This window comes from Alnus glutinosa, chromosome 3 (assembly GCF_958979055.1).
Source record: "Alnus glutinosa chromosome 3, dhAlnGlut1.1, whole genome shotgun sequence".
Lineage (NCBI taxonomy): Eukaryota > Viridiplantae > Streptophyta > Magnoliopsida > Fagales > Betulaceae > Alnus > Alnus glutinosa.
Window position 1 is genome coordinate 8,920,481 of NC_084888.1, and position 19,352 is coordinate 8,939,832.

Here is a 19,352-nt window from a genome sequence, read left to right on the forward strand (position 1 = left end):
GCCTGTGGATGCATGTCACATTCTATTGGGAAGACCATGATTATATGACAATGAAATGGTCCACTGCATTAGAGCCAGCACTTATTCAGTCCGAAGGGGTGACAAAACTATACCTTGCATCCTCTTAAGGAAGAAGATACTAGTTCCTCTAAACACACTAAGGTTAATGACTTCTTGACCGCTGCAAAGTTTGACGCTGAGAGTCAAGATATGGTAGTTATGTATGCACTAGTTTGCAATGTTGGGAAGGAAGCTCTGGCCTTTAAGTTTGATGATTATCCTCCAGAGATTCAACAGCTATTATGGGACTTTAAGGAGCTAGTTGGTGATGAATTACCACAAGGTTTGCCACTGATTAGAAGTATTCAGCATGCCTTTTGATTTAGTGCCAGGAGCAAATTTGCCAAATCTGCCTGCTTACAGAATGCCACCTGTGCAGTGAGCTGAAATGCAAAGACAGGTCAAGGAGTTGATTGCAAAGGTTTGGTGCGAGAGAGCAAAAGCCCTTGTGGTGTACCTCATCTTGCTTACACCTAAAAAGGATGGTTCATGGAGGATATGTGTGGATAATAGTGCCATTCATAAGATCATAATCTAGTTCTGGTCTCCGATTCCTTTTTAAGAAGATATGCTCGACAAATTAGTTGGATCAAAGGTGTTCTCCAAAATAGAATTGAGGAGTGGGTTCAATCGAATTAGAATGAGGAGTGACGGTGAATGGAAGACTGCATTCAAGACACCGGATGGGCTTGATGGAGAAATGCAAGCTGTTGAAGAAAAACTTGAACGACTACCAAAGGTGCAACGAGATGTTATTGAAGATGTGCTTGATGTCGAAGAAGTTATATCAAGGAGTGGCGATTCTTGGTAAAGTGGTTGGGTAAGCCAACTAGTGAAAGTACATGGATTGATGAAGGGGAGTTGAAGAAAATTGATCCGGAGTTGTATGCTAAAACAGCCGAGGTTTTCTTGTCAAAGCCGTGTTTTTTCCAACCCGGAGGGATTGATGCAGAAGCATAGAGCCTAAAACAAAGAAAGCCCCCTAGTCTGACCATTCTTTTATTATCATGTTATGCTTTATATTATTATGTTTTTAGTATTTTCAAAGGTTATGTGACTAGCTTGTGACTTTTAATGAAGTTGGATGTTAAGATTTATTTGTTCTATGAAAGATGAAGAGCTGGGATTCTAGGGTTACTAAAGGCTATTATAAATAGCCTCATTTGAGTCATTGTAGGCAGCCTTTTCTTCTCTAATATATGAAATTTCAGATCCAAGTTCTCGAACTCTTTGGAGCCTAGAAATTGTGATGTAATCTTTTCTTATTAGTTAAGTTAGAGACTAATAAGGAATAAATCTCCATTTATTTTGTAGTCTAGTCTAATAAGGAATAGATAGTCCAAATAAGGTTATAGGCTATTCGTGAGTATTTTTTCTCATTAGGGTCTAAGTCAATGACGGCTAAACCTAGCCTTGTAACATGTAGCTATTATTCCTCTAGGATACATTGAAAATTTATGATATGTTTCTGTGAAATGGAACCATTGTTCAATAACTTGATCATCTTGATCCATTAGTATAAATGTGCGTTTCTTTGTGCTACTTATGGCATTCTATACAAACATAAATGATCATTTTCAATGGCATTGTCTATGTTTCTTCTTTAATGTATCTGTTCATTGCAGGGATTGTCTAAAAGTTTATCATCCTGGATGTGTGGGAAATGATGTTTCATTTTCTGAGACTAGAGAACGCTGGACTTGCAGTAAGCCATATTTCAACTATGATATATTAGGGTTTGGTGTATATTGTCATCTCTGTGAAAATCTTTGCTTATCAAGTGTGGCGTGAATTTGGTAAATCTAGCATGCATGAATGCTTGCGATCCATCACTTGTTAAATCGCATAAGATCAAGCAAAATTTTAGTAAATTTAATGATCCTGATTCTCTTATCTCTCACATTATTTTTGTTTCCAAAAACAAATTTTAACTATTTGTATTAATTGTTCAAAGGGACCTCTTCCTCTTGTAATTAATATTTTTTATCATCTCATAAGAAAATTTATTAATACTACAATTTAGATGATGAAGAAAACATGTTTAACATGTTCTAACCCATCTTGCTGATAGAACTGCACTATATGTTGAAGCTTCCAATTTTATCTCACTGGAATTTAGGCCATTGTTCTTTTCAATCTTACACTTACTTTGCAAAATGAGTGATTACTTTTACATCTCAGATTGTCATTCGTGCTTAATATGCCATAAATCTCCAAAGTTTCATTGCTTTTGCTGTCCAAACTCTGTATGCAAACGGTGCATCAATGCTGCTGAGTTTGCACCTGCTAGTGGGAAGAATGGATTTTGCTGTGAGTGTTTGAAGCTTGTTCTACTTGCAGAAGAAAACGTTGAATATGACTCTGATGGGGTATGTACAGTTATCTTACGAACTTAGTATAAAAGATACTGGTTTCTCCTTGAATACATTCTTTTTCATTTCTAAAATGGGAGTTCTGGCTCCCGAAACTCTGTAGAGAATATGAACCTGTCAACTTTTTTGAAGTTTACAAGAATGGGGTGCTTAACTCTCAAATTGGTGTCTACGTTTTAGGGGCATGCACAGTTGGTTCGGTTTGGTGTTTAGGAGAAAATTCACACCAAACCAACCTAGTCAGTTTTGTGGACAAAAAAAGAGAGCAATTGACTGATGGATATTTGTAACTGCACCGTATTGAGGATGTATTGGTTGATTGGTTTTGGTGTGGGTTACTCTCTGAGAAACTGAGGGGGAGAATTGAGTGCATACTGGCTGGCATAGTGATTGGTTGAGTGCAATGTTGCTGCTAGGGGTGGCTCAATATAAATTGGAGCCTAAGGTGGACAGTTTAAACGAGACCTTTTTAATTTCAATATAGTGATATAATAAATTTTTAAATTATACAAAATATGACAAAGTTATCTAAAAATTCTTCTCATTTTTTGATATGCAAAAATTAGTGCAGTAAATGTGGGTGGATATTAACCGCAAATGCATTTGTGCAAATGCATTTGCAGATATGGTTAGCAAAAACTACTATGCGCATATGAGGCTACAAATATATGTTTTAGGCGCATTCCCTTTATAAATAATAAATAATATATGTTTAATAAATTCACCAAAACGACGTCATTTTGGTGTTTAATACCAAAATGATGTTGTTTTGGATTTGGTAAGGGCTGGTTGTTTAGGTTTTTTCTTCTTCTCCCATCATGGGTTGTTTGTATTTTCTTTGTTATTTTTAAGTTGGAATGTGAAATAGATATTGATTTAGTCTAAATCACTAGGGCTTAAAAAAACACTAAAATAGGCCCAAAACACTAAAGGGCTCATTTGGTATGCGTAATAGACCATAGGAATGGAATGACTATTCCTATTAGAATAGTGATTCCCCTACGAAGAGGAATACATATTCCTCTATAAAAGGAGAGGAATAGCTATTCCTTGAAGAATGAAATGAGTTTTCCAAAAAAACCCCTATTAACTATTTTTTTTTTCCTGCGAACTTAAAGAAAAAAAATAAAAACCAGAAAATCACATCTGCAATCTCTCTTTGTCTCACCAGCCAAATCCCCAACCATGCTATTTTATTTTTTATTTATTTATTTTTTCTGCAAACTTAAAAAAAAAATGGAAAAAAAAACAGAACATCACATCTGCAATCTCTCTTCGTGTCACTGGCCAAATCCCCAACCACAATTGCCTCCTCAGTCAACCCCATCTCCTTCGTCAAATCTGTAATCTCCTATTCAACCCCTACTCCTAAGCATCTCCTTCAAACCCATTTGCACATTTCTAACGCCATAAGAAATAATTCTGATTTTCCCACGACAATTCCAAAAGCTTGTATGTACACACAACGCTTGAACATGAAAAGGGAAAAAAAGAATTTTGGTACAATTCCACTAAAAGCATATGTATTGTCACCAAACTACAGACTGGTAATAGCTATTACATTCCACATGCTTTCATTCCCAGTAATAGCTATTCATTTTCCTAATGAAATAGCCATTCGGCATACCAAACGAGGCCTAAGAATAGGTTCGAACTAATATCAAAATCGTTTAAAATAGGCCCTAATAGAGAGACCCAAAAGACTCGTTACCTCATATGTGGATGTGTATAGTAATTACATGATGCGGATAGTAAGTGCATGATAGTCCAGTGTTTCAATTGGAATATTAGTTCCTATTTGTAGAACTTTGGATAATTTTAATTCTGAGAATAAATCTAGACCATCAACATTAGAATATTCATCATGTTTTAGAAATTCTCAAGGTTAAGACAATATTTTTTCAAACTATTATCATTTAAAGAATATTTATTAAAATTAAATAAAAAACCAAATACATCTTCATATGTTGTAAATTGTTCAAACCTAATTTGAAATGAAGAAATAGCTTGTATGAAATAGCCAATTCTAAAATATTCTTTAGCTCATTGTGTTGTCTTTTTATCACTATTCTTATCATATTGTTTCTTTCTACTAATTATTTCACAAAATAGAGGTTCTTGCAATTTCTTCAGATGAAACGAAAATATCTCTAAATCTGTTTTCTTTATTATTCTTTAAATAAGCTTATTGTTAGAGATAAAAATCCATTCTCTACGAGCGTGGATTTTTTAGAAATGAATCTAAGTTACCTTTAACCTACCTTCTCTCTCACATGTGCCTTAAATAATTAAATTGTCTTTAACCTTCTATTTCACACAGCAAGATGCCTTTTACGTTCTCCTGATTTAACTTTTTTTTTTTGTCTTAGCAAAAATTCCTTTTAGACAGCAAGATGCTGCTCTTGATAATCTTCTCTTGATTTTTTTTTCTAATGCAATATGTTTGACCATTATAGATACCTTTCTTGCTTGTTAACTGCACGCTGACCATTGAAAAGCAAAATAGCAAAAGACCTTTAAGTTATGTTATAATCTAACCTTATAAGATAATTAACTTTCAGTTGCCATCATTAATTAAAGGGGTAATTACCTTTTCTCCCCATGAACTACCAACTTTTGCAGATATCCCCCACGAACTACTAACTCGACCAAAATAGAGCATCCAACTACCAAAGTTACACGTTTTCCCCCCTTCCGTCAGTCAGAGGTGTTATTTTGGACGGTCAACGCGTCGTGTGTGCATCACGTGCCGTTTTACAATTTTTTTTTTCCTCTTTTGCCCTCACTTTCAATGACCCAACTTGACACTGCCAACACTCGTCCCAGCCTTTTTTTTTTTTTTTACCTTTTTGTTTTCCTTTTTCCAGTCCCTGTTACGTGGAATGAGACCTCACCAACTTTTTTTCTACCTGGGAAAACCTCCATTGTTGAGAGTAGATAAAAACTCTGCGCAACCTCCTTTTCCTTCCACAGCATCACAGACTCCTGAGTGAAGCTCTCTACAGGCGGAGACGTGAAGACGACGAAGCCCATCGTCATGGCAAAAGCTCTCTTGAGTTGCAGGAATGGGACCCAAATGCATGCGTAGAAGACAATGGTGGCCATGCACAAACGAAGACTGAGAAAGTAGAAGGCAAATCATTTTTCTTGTTTGTTTTGTGCGAAAGCTGATACGAAGGAAACTTGGAGAAAACGTTCCTTTATATAGCAAAAAAAGCGTTTTGAAAAGTTGCAAGTTTTCTTTTGGCTACAATTTGCATTGTTAAGTTACGTTATTCAACCAAAGTTACATGATTCACGACTCTTGGACGTGATTTTTATTTTTTCAACAAATTTCCATCTTCGTCGCCATATCATACGTTTAGTATTTCTTCTTCACATGATGGGTCGGCCTGGCCTTGAGTGCTCATATAGCTTGGGAAAATGATGAAAACCGGTCACATCTAAATTTTCCCTTATCAAAAACCTTATGCAATATTTTGTTAATTAATTTAGGTTTCTACAACTAAATTTTCCTTATAAATCAAATGCTTTGTTTTGGAGGGTCTAAAACAGAGCATTTGATTTCCCACTTGCTATTGGATGCTTCATGACTCACTGTGGTTGAATGCTATATATATATATGAGACACCTCATTGTTGCGATCCATGTTCATAAGACTTTCAACCAAGCCTCTAACTGTATAGTTAATAATTTTTCGTGAAGATTTATTATTGAAAATGAAAGCAATAAAGCAAGAGTTTAAGAATTGAAGGAGCAAAATAATACTCCGTAATTATATCTCAGAAACAGAGTTTGGAGATTTTTGGGTTACAATAGCAAATATATCTGGAATTATTTGTGGCGAACACATTGCAAAAAATGCTTGGCGTCGCTTCTCAGGTTGGGTAATTTTTCTGCTAAAGTTGGAACTTTTCCAGGCTGAGCACTAAGTGGTTTTATGCACTTAATGTTGAATAATTAGCACCGATTTTTTCTTCTAAAATGAAGCTAGGTGGTTTTCTTGCATATATAAACTATTGCTGCTTATAGTTGACATGGATAATTAACAACCGAAAAGGGTATTGTGAATTTGTGATGTTGGAGGCACTGATATAATGAAAATTTTGACATTTTCAATTCTATCTCCTGTGTCCAAGCATGTCCAAGCTGCGTTTCAAGCCTGCTTATAATCCATATACTGAACCTAGCATGGAGATTTTCAAGTAATGAATTATGTATTTCTCTAATATGGCTATTTTATCTTTAGCTATGAGAAAAAAATTCATAAAATATCCTTTATTGTTTCTAGTCACCATGAAGGCTTTGGGAAATGGGTAGAGGTTGGAAACTCTAGCAATGGGTGGACGTCTCAGCTTTTCCCGATCTTTGCGGCTTTTTGAGACTGGTTGGTTGAGAGAAAAGGAGAGCGATCCTGTCACGTGAAGTCGTTGTCGTCGTCCAGTCTGTCATGTGTTGACGACAGGGACCGCGAGCTTTTGCTCCCCAAAGACGTATGTGTTGGAGCCCGTGAAGGATCGCAGCATTGGCAGAAACTTCGACCGCCAGGTCTCGCTGCCGAGACCCTCCAGCGCCGGTAGCAGCTATTCGAGGAGCTTGTTGTTTTCCGGGGAGCTTTTTCTTCTTTCTTCTAGTCATGTTAAATCTGATGAGAGAGAGAGAGAGAGAGAGAGAGAGAGAGGGCAAAAGTGGAAGAAAATTCATTAAAAACGCACGTGATGCGCACATGACGCGTTGACCGTCCAAAATAACGCCTCTGACCGACGGAAGGGGGGAAAACGTGTAACTTTGAATGTTGAATGCTCTATTTTGGTCGAGTTGGTAGTTCGTGGGGAGTATCTGTAAAAGTTGGTAGTTCATGGGGGGAAAAGGTAATTACCCCTTAATTTAAAAGATGCTAGTTTTTAGGGGATTTTATTTCTTTAGGGCGCCTTTTAATGCTATTTTTTTTAAGGTGATTTATTTCTTAAGTGGCTTTTGATGCTATTTTATAGGGGGGCCTTGTTTCTTGGGAGGCCTAACACAACTGCCTTAATTGCCCATCCCTCTATCTGGCCTGACTATTGCTGAGTGAGTGAGTTGCTGAGAGAGGCTTCATAGCATAGCATTTAGATAGTTAAGTTAAGGGTTTCACTGTTATATGAGAAAGATGACAAAATCCTTGGTAGATCCCTAAGTAGAGTTGATTGAATTTGTGGTTATGTTTCTAGATCTTTATTCTTTTTTGGATCAAATGAGCACACAATTATGTTTAACTTTTGTTTCTTCTTCAACTGTATGGTTGTTGATTTGCAGGGCAAGGTAGACTTTAAAGACAGAGATACATATGAGGGCCTGTTCAAGGAATATTGGGAAATCATAAAGGAAAAAGAAGGCCTGACTTTGGACGATGTCTATTCTGCAAAAGCCAAGATGAAGAAGAGTGAAAGTTCCTGGAGTTCTGGTTCATTGATGTTTGATGATGATGAAAAAGAAGATGAACTCATAAGATCTGATTGTGATTTGGATGATATGGAAGAATGTAAGGCATTTCGGAAACGGAGGTGGTCCAAGGTGCCGGATTTTATAGGTTGGGGATCAAAACCTCTCATTGAATTCCTCAAATCCCTTGGTAAAGATATAACCAAACGGCTATCACAATATGATGTTGATTATATGATTGCTGAATACATTCGAGAAAACAACCTCGGAGACCCAGAAAATAAGAAGAGGGTTGTTTGTGATGAAAAGCTGCATGCTCTTTTCAGAAAGAAATCAGTATTTAAGAACCGGATATATAAGCTTTTGGATGTCCATTTTGCTGAGAACTTGGTGCAATTAGAGGAGGAATTTGAGGATAAAGATAAAAGCAGCAGTTTGAGAGACAAAAATGAAAATCTTAAGGTATCATGTAAGAAATGGAGAACATTTAGCACGGATAAAAAGTCTCCAGAAGTTGAAGTTGAAAGTATTGTCCAAACGACCGGTTATGCATCTATAGTTGCTGAGAACATAAATCTTGTCTACTTACGGAGAAGCTTAGTGGAGGAGTTATTGAAGCACCATGAAAGATGTGAAGAAAAAGTAGTAGGAAGTTTTGTAAAAGTCAAAACAGACACCAGAGATTATCTGCAGAAAAATTCTCACCAGCTTTTGCGAGTTACAGGTAATTGTTACTAGGCAAAATGACTGCTAGCATTGTGTTAATTGTTAAGATTATAGAGATTAGACTAGTTTGGATTCTTTATGAATTAGAGCCTGTTGCACTAATATGAACCATGATCTTCAATGACTAATGATTTTTTTTTCTTCCTCCAATTGCTTTTGCCCTGTCAGGCATAAAAGAAACCTCATCATCTGGTAAAATCCAAAGTGAAATTCTCCTGCAAGCTTCCAGTGTACCAGCAGACATTCGCATTTCCATGCTGTCTGATTCTGACTTCACTGAGGTAACTAAACATTTGGGAGGTTTCTTGTTTTAAATGATGAAGCAAAAACTTTCTAAAATATTCATCAACTCAAGATTAGCTTATTTGATGATTAGCTTATAGATTTTTTTTTTTGGGTAAGTAAGAAACCATCATGAGAATATATTAGGGATGGCCATAATGCCATTTGTGTAATCTGAAATCTGTTCCATTGAACAGTTATTTCTGGCATTAAATAGAGACCATAGAGTATCAAGTTTGGAATGTGGTCCGTTGATTGCAAATACCCTCCACAATATTTGTGTTAGTAACTGTGTAGTGTTGTTTGCAGGAGGAATGTGAAGATCTGCGGCAAAAAGTGAATAGCGGCTTGCTGAGAAAACCTACTGTTGTATGTAGTAATGACTAGTGCATATGTTGATATGACCATTCTAACTCTTTAACATATGCTACTTTTTTTAGTAAGTAGTCATTGCAAAGTTTTGTGTGTGAAAAGGCTACAAAAGAAACACCAAGAAATGATTTATCAGGAAGGAAGAATTTCTTCTAAGAACGGCAAAAGGGCACTGTAGAAAAATCCTCTGCATTGTTATACTACCGTGAAATGAATTTTAAAGTATTTAGCTAGAATAAAATTGCATCTACGGAAACTGTTTTTAGTATTCTGCTTGGCATAGTTTCTGAAGGACTTGATGCCTTTTCCAATGGCCCATGAGAAAGAACTTTGCAACAGTGTATACTGAAAAACGTTATGGTTTCTTTTGAAATCTGTCATGGAAAAACATGTTATTTTTGAGCGGGAAAAGTTATAAAAAGTCATCTCTATTCTCACAAGAGATGTTTTGTAACGACTTAGATATGATGGAGATTTCTTCTGGCTCTTTTCTTCTTCTTCTTCCATTTTTTTTTCCCTTTTAAACCCAAAGAACCACCTCCTTTTTTATCTGAACTTATTTCCTCAATCATATCCTTAACAGAAATCTTCTATGATAACGCTTCAAAGTTGAAGAATCTGTTACTCTCTTTCTAGGTCCTAAACTCTGCTTGGCAATCCTGGCTTCTTGTGTAAATGCTCTTCATGTCAATTACATAGCTTTGTGGAAAAATTACTTTGATAATTGCATGCTATTAACGCCCATTCATTAACTCTGTGAAATAGTTACCTAGATAATTATGCTGATGTTAAATTGTGCACGAGTTAATTGCAGAAACTAGGTCAAAATGAAGGTAAATATCCACACCCATCACAGAAACAATCATGACGGTGTCAAGTTGTGTGTGAGTTAATTATCAAGCCAAAAAAAAAAAGTCCAAAGCTGATGACTTTGTGGATTTTGCTGGACAATTTTAGAATTTGTGGATGCCTTTTAATGCTCAGACTGCCTTTGTGGTTACCATCTCATAATATTTATCCTGTTGTGCTTCTCATATAGTCATTGTTCTGTCTAAAAAGTTTATAATTTACGAGGATCCTGAATCAGAAATTCATCCCAAGGATTGAAGCCAGCTTTTATTATGTTTGCGTCAATTATTGATAGACAGAATCCTGGAAGATTCTATCTTCTAGGTCCTTCCGTTGCATTGTTCTTTAACTAGATTAGCATTTAAGATATTGTATTTACTTGTTCTCTTCATTGGTTCACCACGGGGGCTTTGTTTATATTTCTTGACATAGTCTAGAAAGCTCTTCTATCAGAAAGTTGTTATGCACCTATTACACTTTACAGCTGTTAGATGATTGTCAAATGTTTTGGTCATCTTTCTTGGTTGCACTGCCTTCAATAGATTAATGATATTAATATAGAGAATCAAAACCTGAACCAGAATATGTTGTTTTACAGGTGGAGCTTGAAGAGAAGGCCAGAATTCTGCACGCAGATATCACAAAGCATGTATGTTGTCTAATTCAATTCTCATAGTAAAATATATTGTGGTTTGTCTAGGCTAAAATACATTTATGTTTGAATAAATTTTGAATTGCTATCAATTTGGTGGTTCCAATTTGAACGATACCAATCCTGAAGATTTCATTTGTTTTTAATTTATTGCCCCGGTACAATACTGTTATAACTGTTAAACATCACATGAATTACACCTGAATGAAATGACATGATATTGGTTCAAGTAGTTAATGAGAAAGTAAAAGATTAAAATAAAAGAAATAAACCAAGAAAAAAAATCTATTCTTTTTACTTCAATTCTATTTTTTTTTCTTTCTCTTTTTGATTATACAGATGATCTTTATCACAGTACCATATTGTGCCAGATTTTCTCTTTAAAAAATTCAAATGAATGTAAACATGCCAATACTACTCATTTTACAATCAATGGCGGGTTCACATGACCTTTTAATGTGTCCATGGTTAATGGTGTTAAACAAAGGACTAAATTGAAACTTCAGGATTGACATTACTCAAATTAAAACTTCAGGAACCAAATTTACAACATGAACTTAGGAGGAACAAATATGTATTTTAGCATAATGATATACTATATATCTTCTTCCCTTGTACTTACCATTAAAATGTAGCTGTAATCGTTAAAAGTTTATCTGTAGGATTCAAGCAGTTGCACACACGAAGTTAGTGCATTGGAAGCCAATGAACTTTTATTCAAATGGTACCTTCTCTTCCTATAGAAAGGGATGGTAGGTGAGATTGTGAGTTTAAGACATTGACTTTGTATGGCTATCTAAATAAAGTTCTTGGATTGGAATGAAAGCTTGCTCCCGGGAACTTACAAGAAGAAAAGAATAATTTTGTAGATATAGTATGAAATAATCTCAACAACCCATATGGCACTCTGCCCCATTGTTAGGTCGCACAAACAAATCGCTTGTTTCTATAGATCTAACACAACTGGAAACAGTTTGTCTATATAACATTGTTAACAGTGCTTAAAATGTTGGATCTCTTACATGTATGTGTTTATATATTTATTTAGTTTTTCGATTTGGCGTCTTCTACTCTTGTCAAAACAATTTGTTCTACTGCTTGCGCTTCATTTTCTGATCCTGTTGCATTTTATGCACATTTTTTTAGAGGATTGAGAGAGAGCTGGTTATATTACAAAATCACATTGATCGGGCGAATGAGAAGGGCTGGAGAAGAGAATATCCTTCCATGGCTTATGATCTGTAAAATAGAGTGATTGCTATCATATGCCAAGTTGCTTATACAGGATTCTAATTCCATTAAATACTTGGCTACGCCAGGTGAAATCTTATGATGAAAAAATCCTTGAAAATTTCATCAAAGAAAAGCAAGACTTAAATTATGATATACCAAATTACAATTATTTTTCTTGCCCTATCTTGTTCCCATGGGGGGGGGGGGGGGGGGACGGCCTTTAATTTATTTAAACTATTACTGTTCATATATCATTTCTTGTCCTGTGTCTGTGTTTTGTCATGCCATGTGAATCTCTGTAGCTGTGGGCCTTAACAGCTATGTGTGAAACATTATCTCAATTTCTAGACGAAAGAGAATTGCTCAAAACGCCCTCGGAGCAGGAACGATTGTTAAATCAGGTGCCAAAGGTTGTCGCTGAGGTTGTAGAGCTCAAAGTTGCTTCTACAGATTTGGATTCCGACAAGCAAAGAAACCCTTGCTCACCACAATCGATACTAGTGTGGAATCCCAAAACTCCTACTAATTGCACTTGAATTGGAAAACTTAAGTTGGTGATCGAAATTCTGTTAATAGGGAAAGATGAAGACAACAAAGTCAAGGCAAGTTGACTACTAAAAGTTCAAGATGGTTTTTTGTTTTTGTTTTTCTTAAATATACAATATTACAGTTACTTGTTATCTTAATCTATTCCAGTTTTGGAGGATGTCTTCCCAACTTTGTTGTCTTGATCTTTCTCTTGTATGGTCAAGTTTTAGCAAAGCCCGTGACGCATAACATAATGAATGGAGGTTTCTCCTCTTCAAATTCATCCTCTTATCATGAGCAGAGGCCCTTGGGCAATGAATATCTATCAAACCATCCACTTTTTGCGTGTGGGATAAATTCATCCATGGTTATTTTACTCTCCTTGTATCAGCATTTTTTTCTTCCAACGGGAATTGACAAATGTTTATCTATAAATAGGTTACCAGTTCCGTTGATTAATTACCTGTTCTGCTGTTCACAATAACCAATATATTAACAAAATTTATCTATTTATTTATTTTTCGTTTTTCCTTTTCTTTTGGAGGTTTTATACTTTTTTTTCCTGAGCAAATAGGAAATAAATAGCACTAAAAGTTGTTCTTAAATTTTATATATATATTTGTAAAAGTATTATGAAACAATTAAATAAGTGTGAGGGTTAATTTTTCCTAGCTAGCCCAAGTGGGGCGATCCTATCTAGCAGACGAGGTCATATCAAATTGGGCCACGGTTTTGGACCGAAATGTCAATAAAGTGACAATGTTTCCACCGCGGCCCAACCGATGCTCTACTATGGCGAGTTAGCCACACAACCTATACAAGCACTACTCGGTTACCTAGCCTACACTCTACTTGAGAAGGTCGATCACTCAGCCTATATGAGCCTTGGTTGGTCACCTAGCATATATGGGTCATCGTTAGTCACACAACCTATACTCTACTCGAGGTCGATCACTCAGCCTATATGGGCCTTGGTCGGTCACCTAGCATATACGGGTCCGGGTTAGTCACACAACCTATACTTTACTCGAGAAGGTCGATCACTTAGCCTATTTGGGCCTTGGTCGGTCACCTAGCCTATACGGGTCCTGGTTAGTCACACAACTTATACTCTACTTGAGAGGATTGATCATCCATCCTATACAAGTCTTGATCGACCACCCAATCAACACTCTCGTGGAGGGTAGTGAGAGTGTCCGCTCATGGGGTATAATGGGCTGGTAGCTCAGGAAAAAAAAAAAAAAAAGAAGGTAATTACCCATAAAAAAAAAAAATAAAAGAAAAGAAAAAAAAGAGACATGTCCAATGATGTAATATGAAACACAAAGGATGCTCCATGCATGGTGACCTCTCAGATAAACACCAATAGATTTTATAAGAGACTCGAATGGAATGAGTTGTAACACCAATAAATTCATTTACTTTAACAATAATAATTAAAATTTGAAAAATTTAATTCATAAAATTTCGTCCACAGAAGCACAATTATATGCCCGGTTCAGGCGGGCAGGCTGGGGCCGGAACCTTATCATTTTGTTAGAGCCATAGTGGAGAAAGACATGGGCTACTGGGTCAGGCCCCAATGGATTAAATGGTTTTAAAACCCAATGTTTTTCTGCCGAAACCAAACTTCCCCTCTTATGAGCCCTCTCATGTTCTACCTCATTACAATAATGTTTGAGTAACTTTTTGCCGTACTTATTATTATTATTATTTCTTGTAACCAAAATTACGCATTTAGCTCTTACGTTTAGAAAAGACCAAAAAAGAAAGAAAGAAAAAAAAATTATAATATGATTTTCCACAGTTTTCCCGTAACGAATCCACAGTTTTCCTATTTTCAGATATCCTAAAATTATCTAGATTTATACGTTGAAATACTCGACACAACTAAATCTCTATAATATTAATTAAATATTTAAAAATTGATTTATATTTTGATATGATAAGTAAGACAACTAAATTCCCGTTTCGCCCCTTCTAAGATATACATGGCTCATGACTGTACGTGTATAAAACAGTTTGTTTTCATTAGCCAGTTGCATGCCCGACGTCTTTATCCTTTATGAGACGTCCAACCAGAACCAAGAAAGTAATTATTTTATTGGATCTCATGGGGCTAGAAGTAATAAATTACAGTTTAAGACATGACCATATCATATATAATGGTAGGTCAGTCAACACCAAGAGACGACATCTATATATATATATATATATATATATATATATATATATATATATATATCTTCGGAGCGTGGTTCTTGAACCGAGCACACATGGATTATGTTTGCTTAATTAGTGTTGCAAGTTTGGTATTAAGTGAACTTTTGTCCCTTAATAAATCAGAGATGCACCAAATTATATTGGTGTTATCTGTTGGTCTGTTCGATCTAATCCTGTTCCAGTGAGCTGAGACAAAACTGCGACTTTAGATCGAATCTTTGACTTGACTTCATACATGAATGTATTAAACCCCAGTCCAAAAAATAAAATAAAAAATTAGATAGAAACAAAAGCTAGCATAAAAATATGAAGTTATATACACTGATGGATCATAAGAAAAGATGTTTGTCCAGTATACAGTGGGGTTTGGGGTTTTCAATAATGGTGGTAAATTATGTTGATGAGCCCAAGGTAAAGATCTTACTAATTAACAGCGAAAATGAACAATGAAAGGGGATGAAAATGATTGTGGAAGAGGAAGGAAGCAAATGGCCGGTGAGAATGATTTCTTGAAAGAGAATCTCTTGCTTATCACACTTGGAGGAGTGTAGGGTTTGGGTGTCTCCGCTTTGGAATAAACCTCATGTTTTCTTGTTGCCTGGAAGTTAGTGAAAAGAGAATATATGTCTTGACATAATTTTGTTTCACAACGTATGACAATTAAAATTCAAAGAAAAGGCCACCTTTTAATCCCATCAAATATCCTTTTTGAGATACGATTCTCTGGCCTTGTTTTTCAAAAAGGAATAGCTTCTGAAGCAAACCCCTTCAACTGATCTACAAATAAGCGTTCTTGAATGTGCCCTATTTCGATCCAGATGTAACGCATTGCCCGCATCCACCCCCCGACCCCACCCCCACCAACCGTGATTACTTCACTAAAGTTTAAGCTGTGGTTTGGAAAAATCATGGCTCATCCATTCACAGCAACCAAGAGCTCCAAAAGTCCTGACCAACAACCGTTTTATGCCTGGAGGGCATCATGGCCAGCCTACTCTCTCCCCATACCCAATTAACCCAGTTGTTAACTTGTTATGTATGTGGGGTTTGTCGCATCTTGTTTCCCATGCCGTGAAAAAACGGATGATCATCAGTAAAACATGCATGCCCTTTATTAATTATATATATAAATAGTCATTCAAATTCATATATATATAAATATATATATATTCGTTAATTTATTCTTTTCTTTTCTTTTTGGGCCCTGCTCTCATCATACTTGGATAATTGAAGAACTTTTGGTTGACTACCATATCCCCTACACGCCCCACCAAAAGAAAAGAGAGGAAAAAAGCGACCAAAAAGAGAGAAGTAGGCCTGTTGCTGATCGATGAGATATAACCTATGCGGTGATTCCGATTTAAAGCTCCTTGATTAATAATTGGAATCTTTTAATTATGTAGGTAATTAAGCAACGTCAACTATACATCTAGAGAATAAATTAAAGTTTGGCCTAGCTAGCAGTTGCAATGTCCTAGATGGATAGGTTTTTTAGTGGCGTTGGAATGTGCATATGTAGGTGAGATTGAATGATTAAGTTTCATATCAACTAGTACTAATCACAACAAATGAGTGGTTAATGTTAAATAATCACTAATCTCAAAACATTAAATGGTAGGAAATAATTAACTTAATTAATTAATTTATATTTTAACTATTTTTTCACACGTAAAATATTTAATTGAAATATGAGGTAAATGAGGGAGACAATGTTCGAACTCAAAACATTTGTTCTAATACCACGTTAATTAACCACAACTTTTTTTTTAAAAGTTTAAGCTGATAAAAAATTATTAATTTAATTATTTAATTTATAATTAACATAATATATATGAATGAAAAGTCGGACATTTAAGTTATTGACCAATAAATTTTATCAACATTTAATCAATTAACTTGAAAACTTCCGTCAGCTTTTTTGTTTTTCTAGCAAGTGGTGTCAAAACTCAAAACCTAATAGTGGAATGTGACAAGCTAGGTGGATGATAGTGATCCGGCCCTATTACAGTTGAAGGAGGACGTACGGTGCCTTAAAGGAATAAAGGTTGAAGCTCGATGATTAAAGCATTCTCTGCACATATTTTCATATATAAAGATGCAAAGTTCTGCTATATGTGATCGATCATCTCCTAAAAGTAGCAAAGTGATTAGAAATGAGACATGATTTTTTATTAGAATTAATGGTAGAACCTCAGGTTAGGAGCATTGTCCATTAACTAATGGGTGGAAAACCGAGAGCTTTTAGGAAGTATGATCTCATGAGTAGAATTAGATGAGGTATGACCTCATGAGTAGAACTAGATGAAGGGTATGGGGAGGGGATTATTAAACGGAGCCAAGATGAATTCTTTATAGAAGAAAGAAATATATGAGTTCGTGGAACTTCTTAAAGGCAAAAAGGCATTGAAGAACAAATGAAAGTTTAAACTGAAGAAAAAGAGGGCGAAAAGCTAGCAAAGGACAAAGCTTGATTGGTGGCAGAGAGTTTCAATCAAAGAAAGGAGATTGATACTGGTAAATTTAATTTAATTTAATTAATTAATTAATTCATTATTATTATTATTATTTTTGTAAAAATAAGCTCCATTTGAGTTGCTCAGCTTTATGGCTAGCAAGTAGCTTGGATCTCGAGCTTCAGCTTTGTGCCATATTGGCTGACACAGATCTCAAGGAATTGAGTTAATAATCTTGCTCCTCAGTGAGCCAAAGGGAAAGATTCAGGGATGGAATTAAGAATTTTCATAAAAATGGCAAAAAGTATGAAAGAGAAATATATTTAATAGATAGGTCAAACATGAATGAAAAATATATTAATATTGAAGATTAAATTAATATAAAAAAAGAAAATTAGTATTCATGTTAACAAAATATACAAATAATTGTTTCTTTAACATATTATAATTTTCAACTCAATTACCCATCAAAATGGAACTCAACGTTCTTGATAATTATTTTTGTTTCTTCAAGTTATGTGTATGTTAAAAATGTCTATAGATCGAAATTGCACCCACTTAACTATGGTCGATTTGTTGCATCAGTCTCTATATTGCATATTGATTTATTGTTTGATGATTTTACCAATTAATGCGGAGAATCTTTTGTAGGGTTTTGAGCTTTTCAGTCCGTTAAGGACGAAGACTTTTGAGAAAGTATGTCTCGTGCATTCACATAGATGCAATTTATCCCTTAAGATGGAAAACAAGCTAGGCCAGTTGTTAGTCTCTCTCTCTCTCTCTCTCTCTCTCTCTCTCTCTCTCTGTGTAATGACCCAAGAAAAAGTTCTAGCTATATCTGCGCTATCACTTTAAAAAAACTATTCAATTTGAAGCTTTCTTAGAATCCCTTATAAAGCACAGTTTCACATAGTAACTAGGTAATGTTGGACTTAGCACCCATAAGTATATTTATAAACCACTCACTCTATGTGACCTATTCATTTCTTCCCAATATGGGATTAGGGTGTTACAAACTCTACCTCTTAAACTCCTGACGTCCTCGTCAGGGCCACGTCATGCAAGGCTCCAACACCACATGGTCTGGCGTTATTAGGTGGCTTTGATACCATTTGTAACAACCAAAGAAAAAGCGCTAGCGACATCTGCGATATCACTCCAAAAGGATTAGTCAATTTGAAGCTTTCTTAGAATCCTTTATAAAGCCTAGTTTCATTTAGTAACTAGATAATATGAGACTTAGCACCCATGAATATCTTTATAAACCACTTACTCTATGTAAGCTATTCATCTTTTCTCAACATGGGACCAGAGTGTTACACTCTCTCTTTGTGGATTTTGAAGGAGATGATTGATTTTTACAAAAGAGGGGGGAGTGCTATGGCCCATACTAGCCCTCCCCTCCCTCCGTCCATAGGAAGATTGTTGAGAGTGCAGGGAATACCATGATCTAGACCACACTGGATTAGAGCTCATCTAATGAGCCTTTTGGATGCTTTTGATGACTGTTAAGCATATTAATCATAAGAATTCTTGTTCTACTTGAATTACGAAAATACACTTGGGTACATTGGGTGTTGTATGAAAACAGGAAAAAAAACGAAAGAGTTATATTTTCCTGATCGATGCATGCACACAAGGGAGAGAGTAGGGTTTTGTAAAGAAAAATTGAGATTTTATCTAGGAGATAAGTCTAAGTGTTGTGACCGTGGACACTTGTAGCACTCAAGAGTACTGGAGATCTCATTGTGGTACTGATTTTGCTAGGTTTTTGGTGTTTTGATGTGAGATCAATTAATTGTTCCTAGAGAGTTGATATTCTTATGTTTTACCTAATTCACTTTGAACTCATGTTTCGAGCAAAAAGTTGAGTGATGTAAATTATGTAATCTCTATTTCATTATAATGGGTTGATCAAATTCATTTTACAATTTTTCTTTCATATATACTGAAGGGTTTTTCATGTAAATTTTACGTGTAATTGTATAATTGCTCTTTCATTGTTCGAATTATTGCTTGGGTGCATGATTTTTATGTTACTTATTGCTTGAATTTAATTCCCATATAGATAGTAGTTAATTTGGTTATATAAGTATGTAGTATCAGAGTTTATGATAATATTTGACAAGATGAATGATGGTGGTTCCCTTGGTAATAACATAGGTAGTGTGCAAAATATAA

At 35.4% G+C, this 19,352-nt stretch overlaps 1 protein-coding gene and 1 long non-coding RNA gene across 2 annotated transcripts; both read left to right on the forward strand.

Moving 5' to 3' along the window:
* The first annotated feature begins 210 nt into the window (after positions 1 to 210).
* On the forward strand, positions 211 to 8,591 carry LOC133863125 (zinc finger CCCH domain-containing protein 44-like). The gene is made up of 5 exons (XM_062299115.1): positions 211 to 343; positions 624 to 867; positions 1,686 to 1,765; positions 2,242 to 2,429; positions 7,728 to 8,591. The coding sequence occupies exons 1-5, from the start codon at positions 211 to 213 to the stop codon at positions 8,589 to 8,591; spliced, it is 1,509 nt and encodes a 502-aa protein (XP_062155099.1).
* Positions 8,592 to 8,748: 157 nt separating this feature from the next.
* LOC133862888 (uncharacterized) lies at positions 8,749 to 11,936 on the forward strand. The gene is made up of 4 exons (XR_009899331.1): positions 8,749 to 8,860; positions 9,171 to 9,230; positions 10,681 to 10,731; positions 11,881 to 11,936. It is a non-coding gene; the product is annotated as an uncharacterized LOC133862888 (long non-coding RNA).
* Positions 11,937 to 19,352: the final 7,416 nt, after the last annotated feature.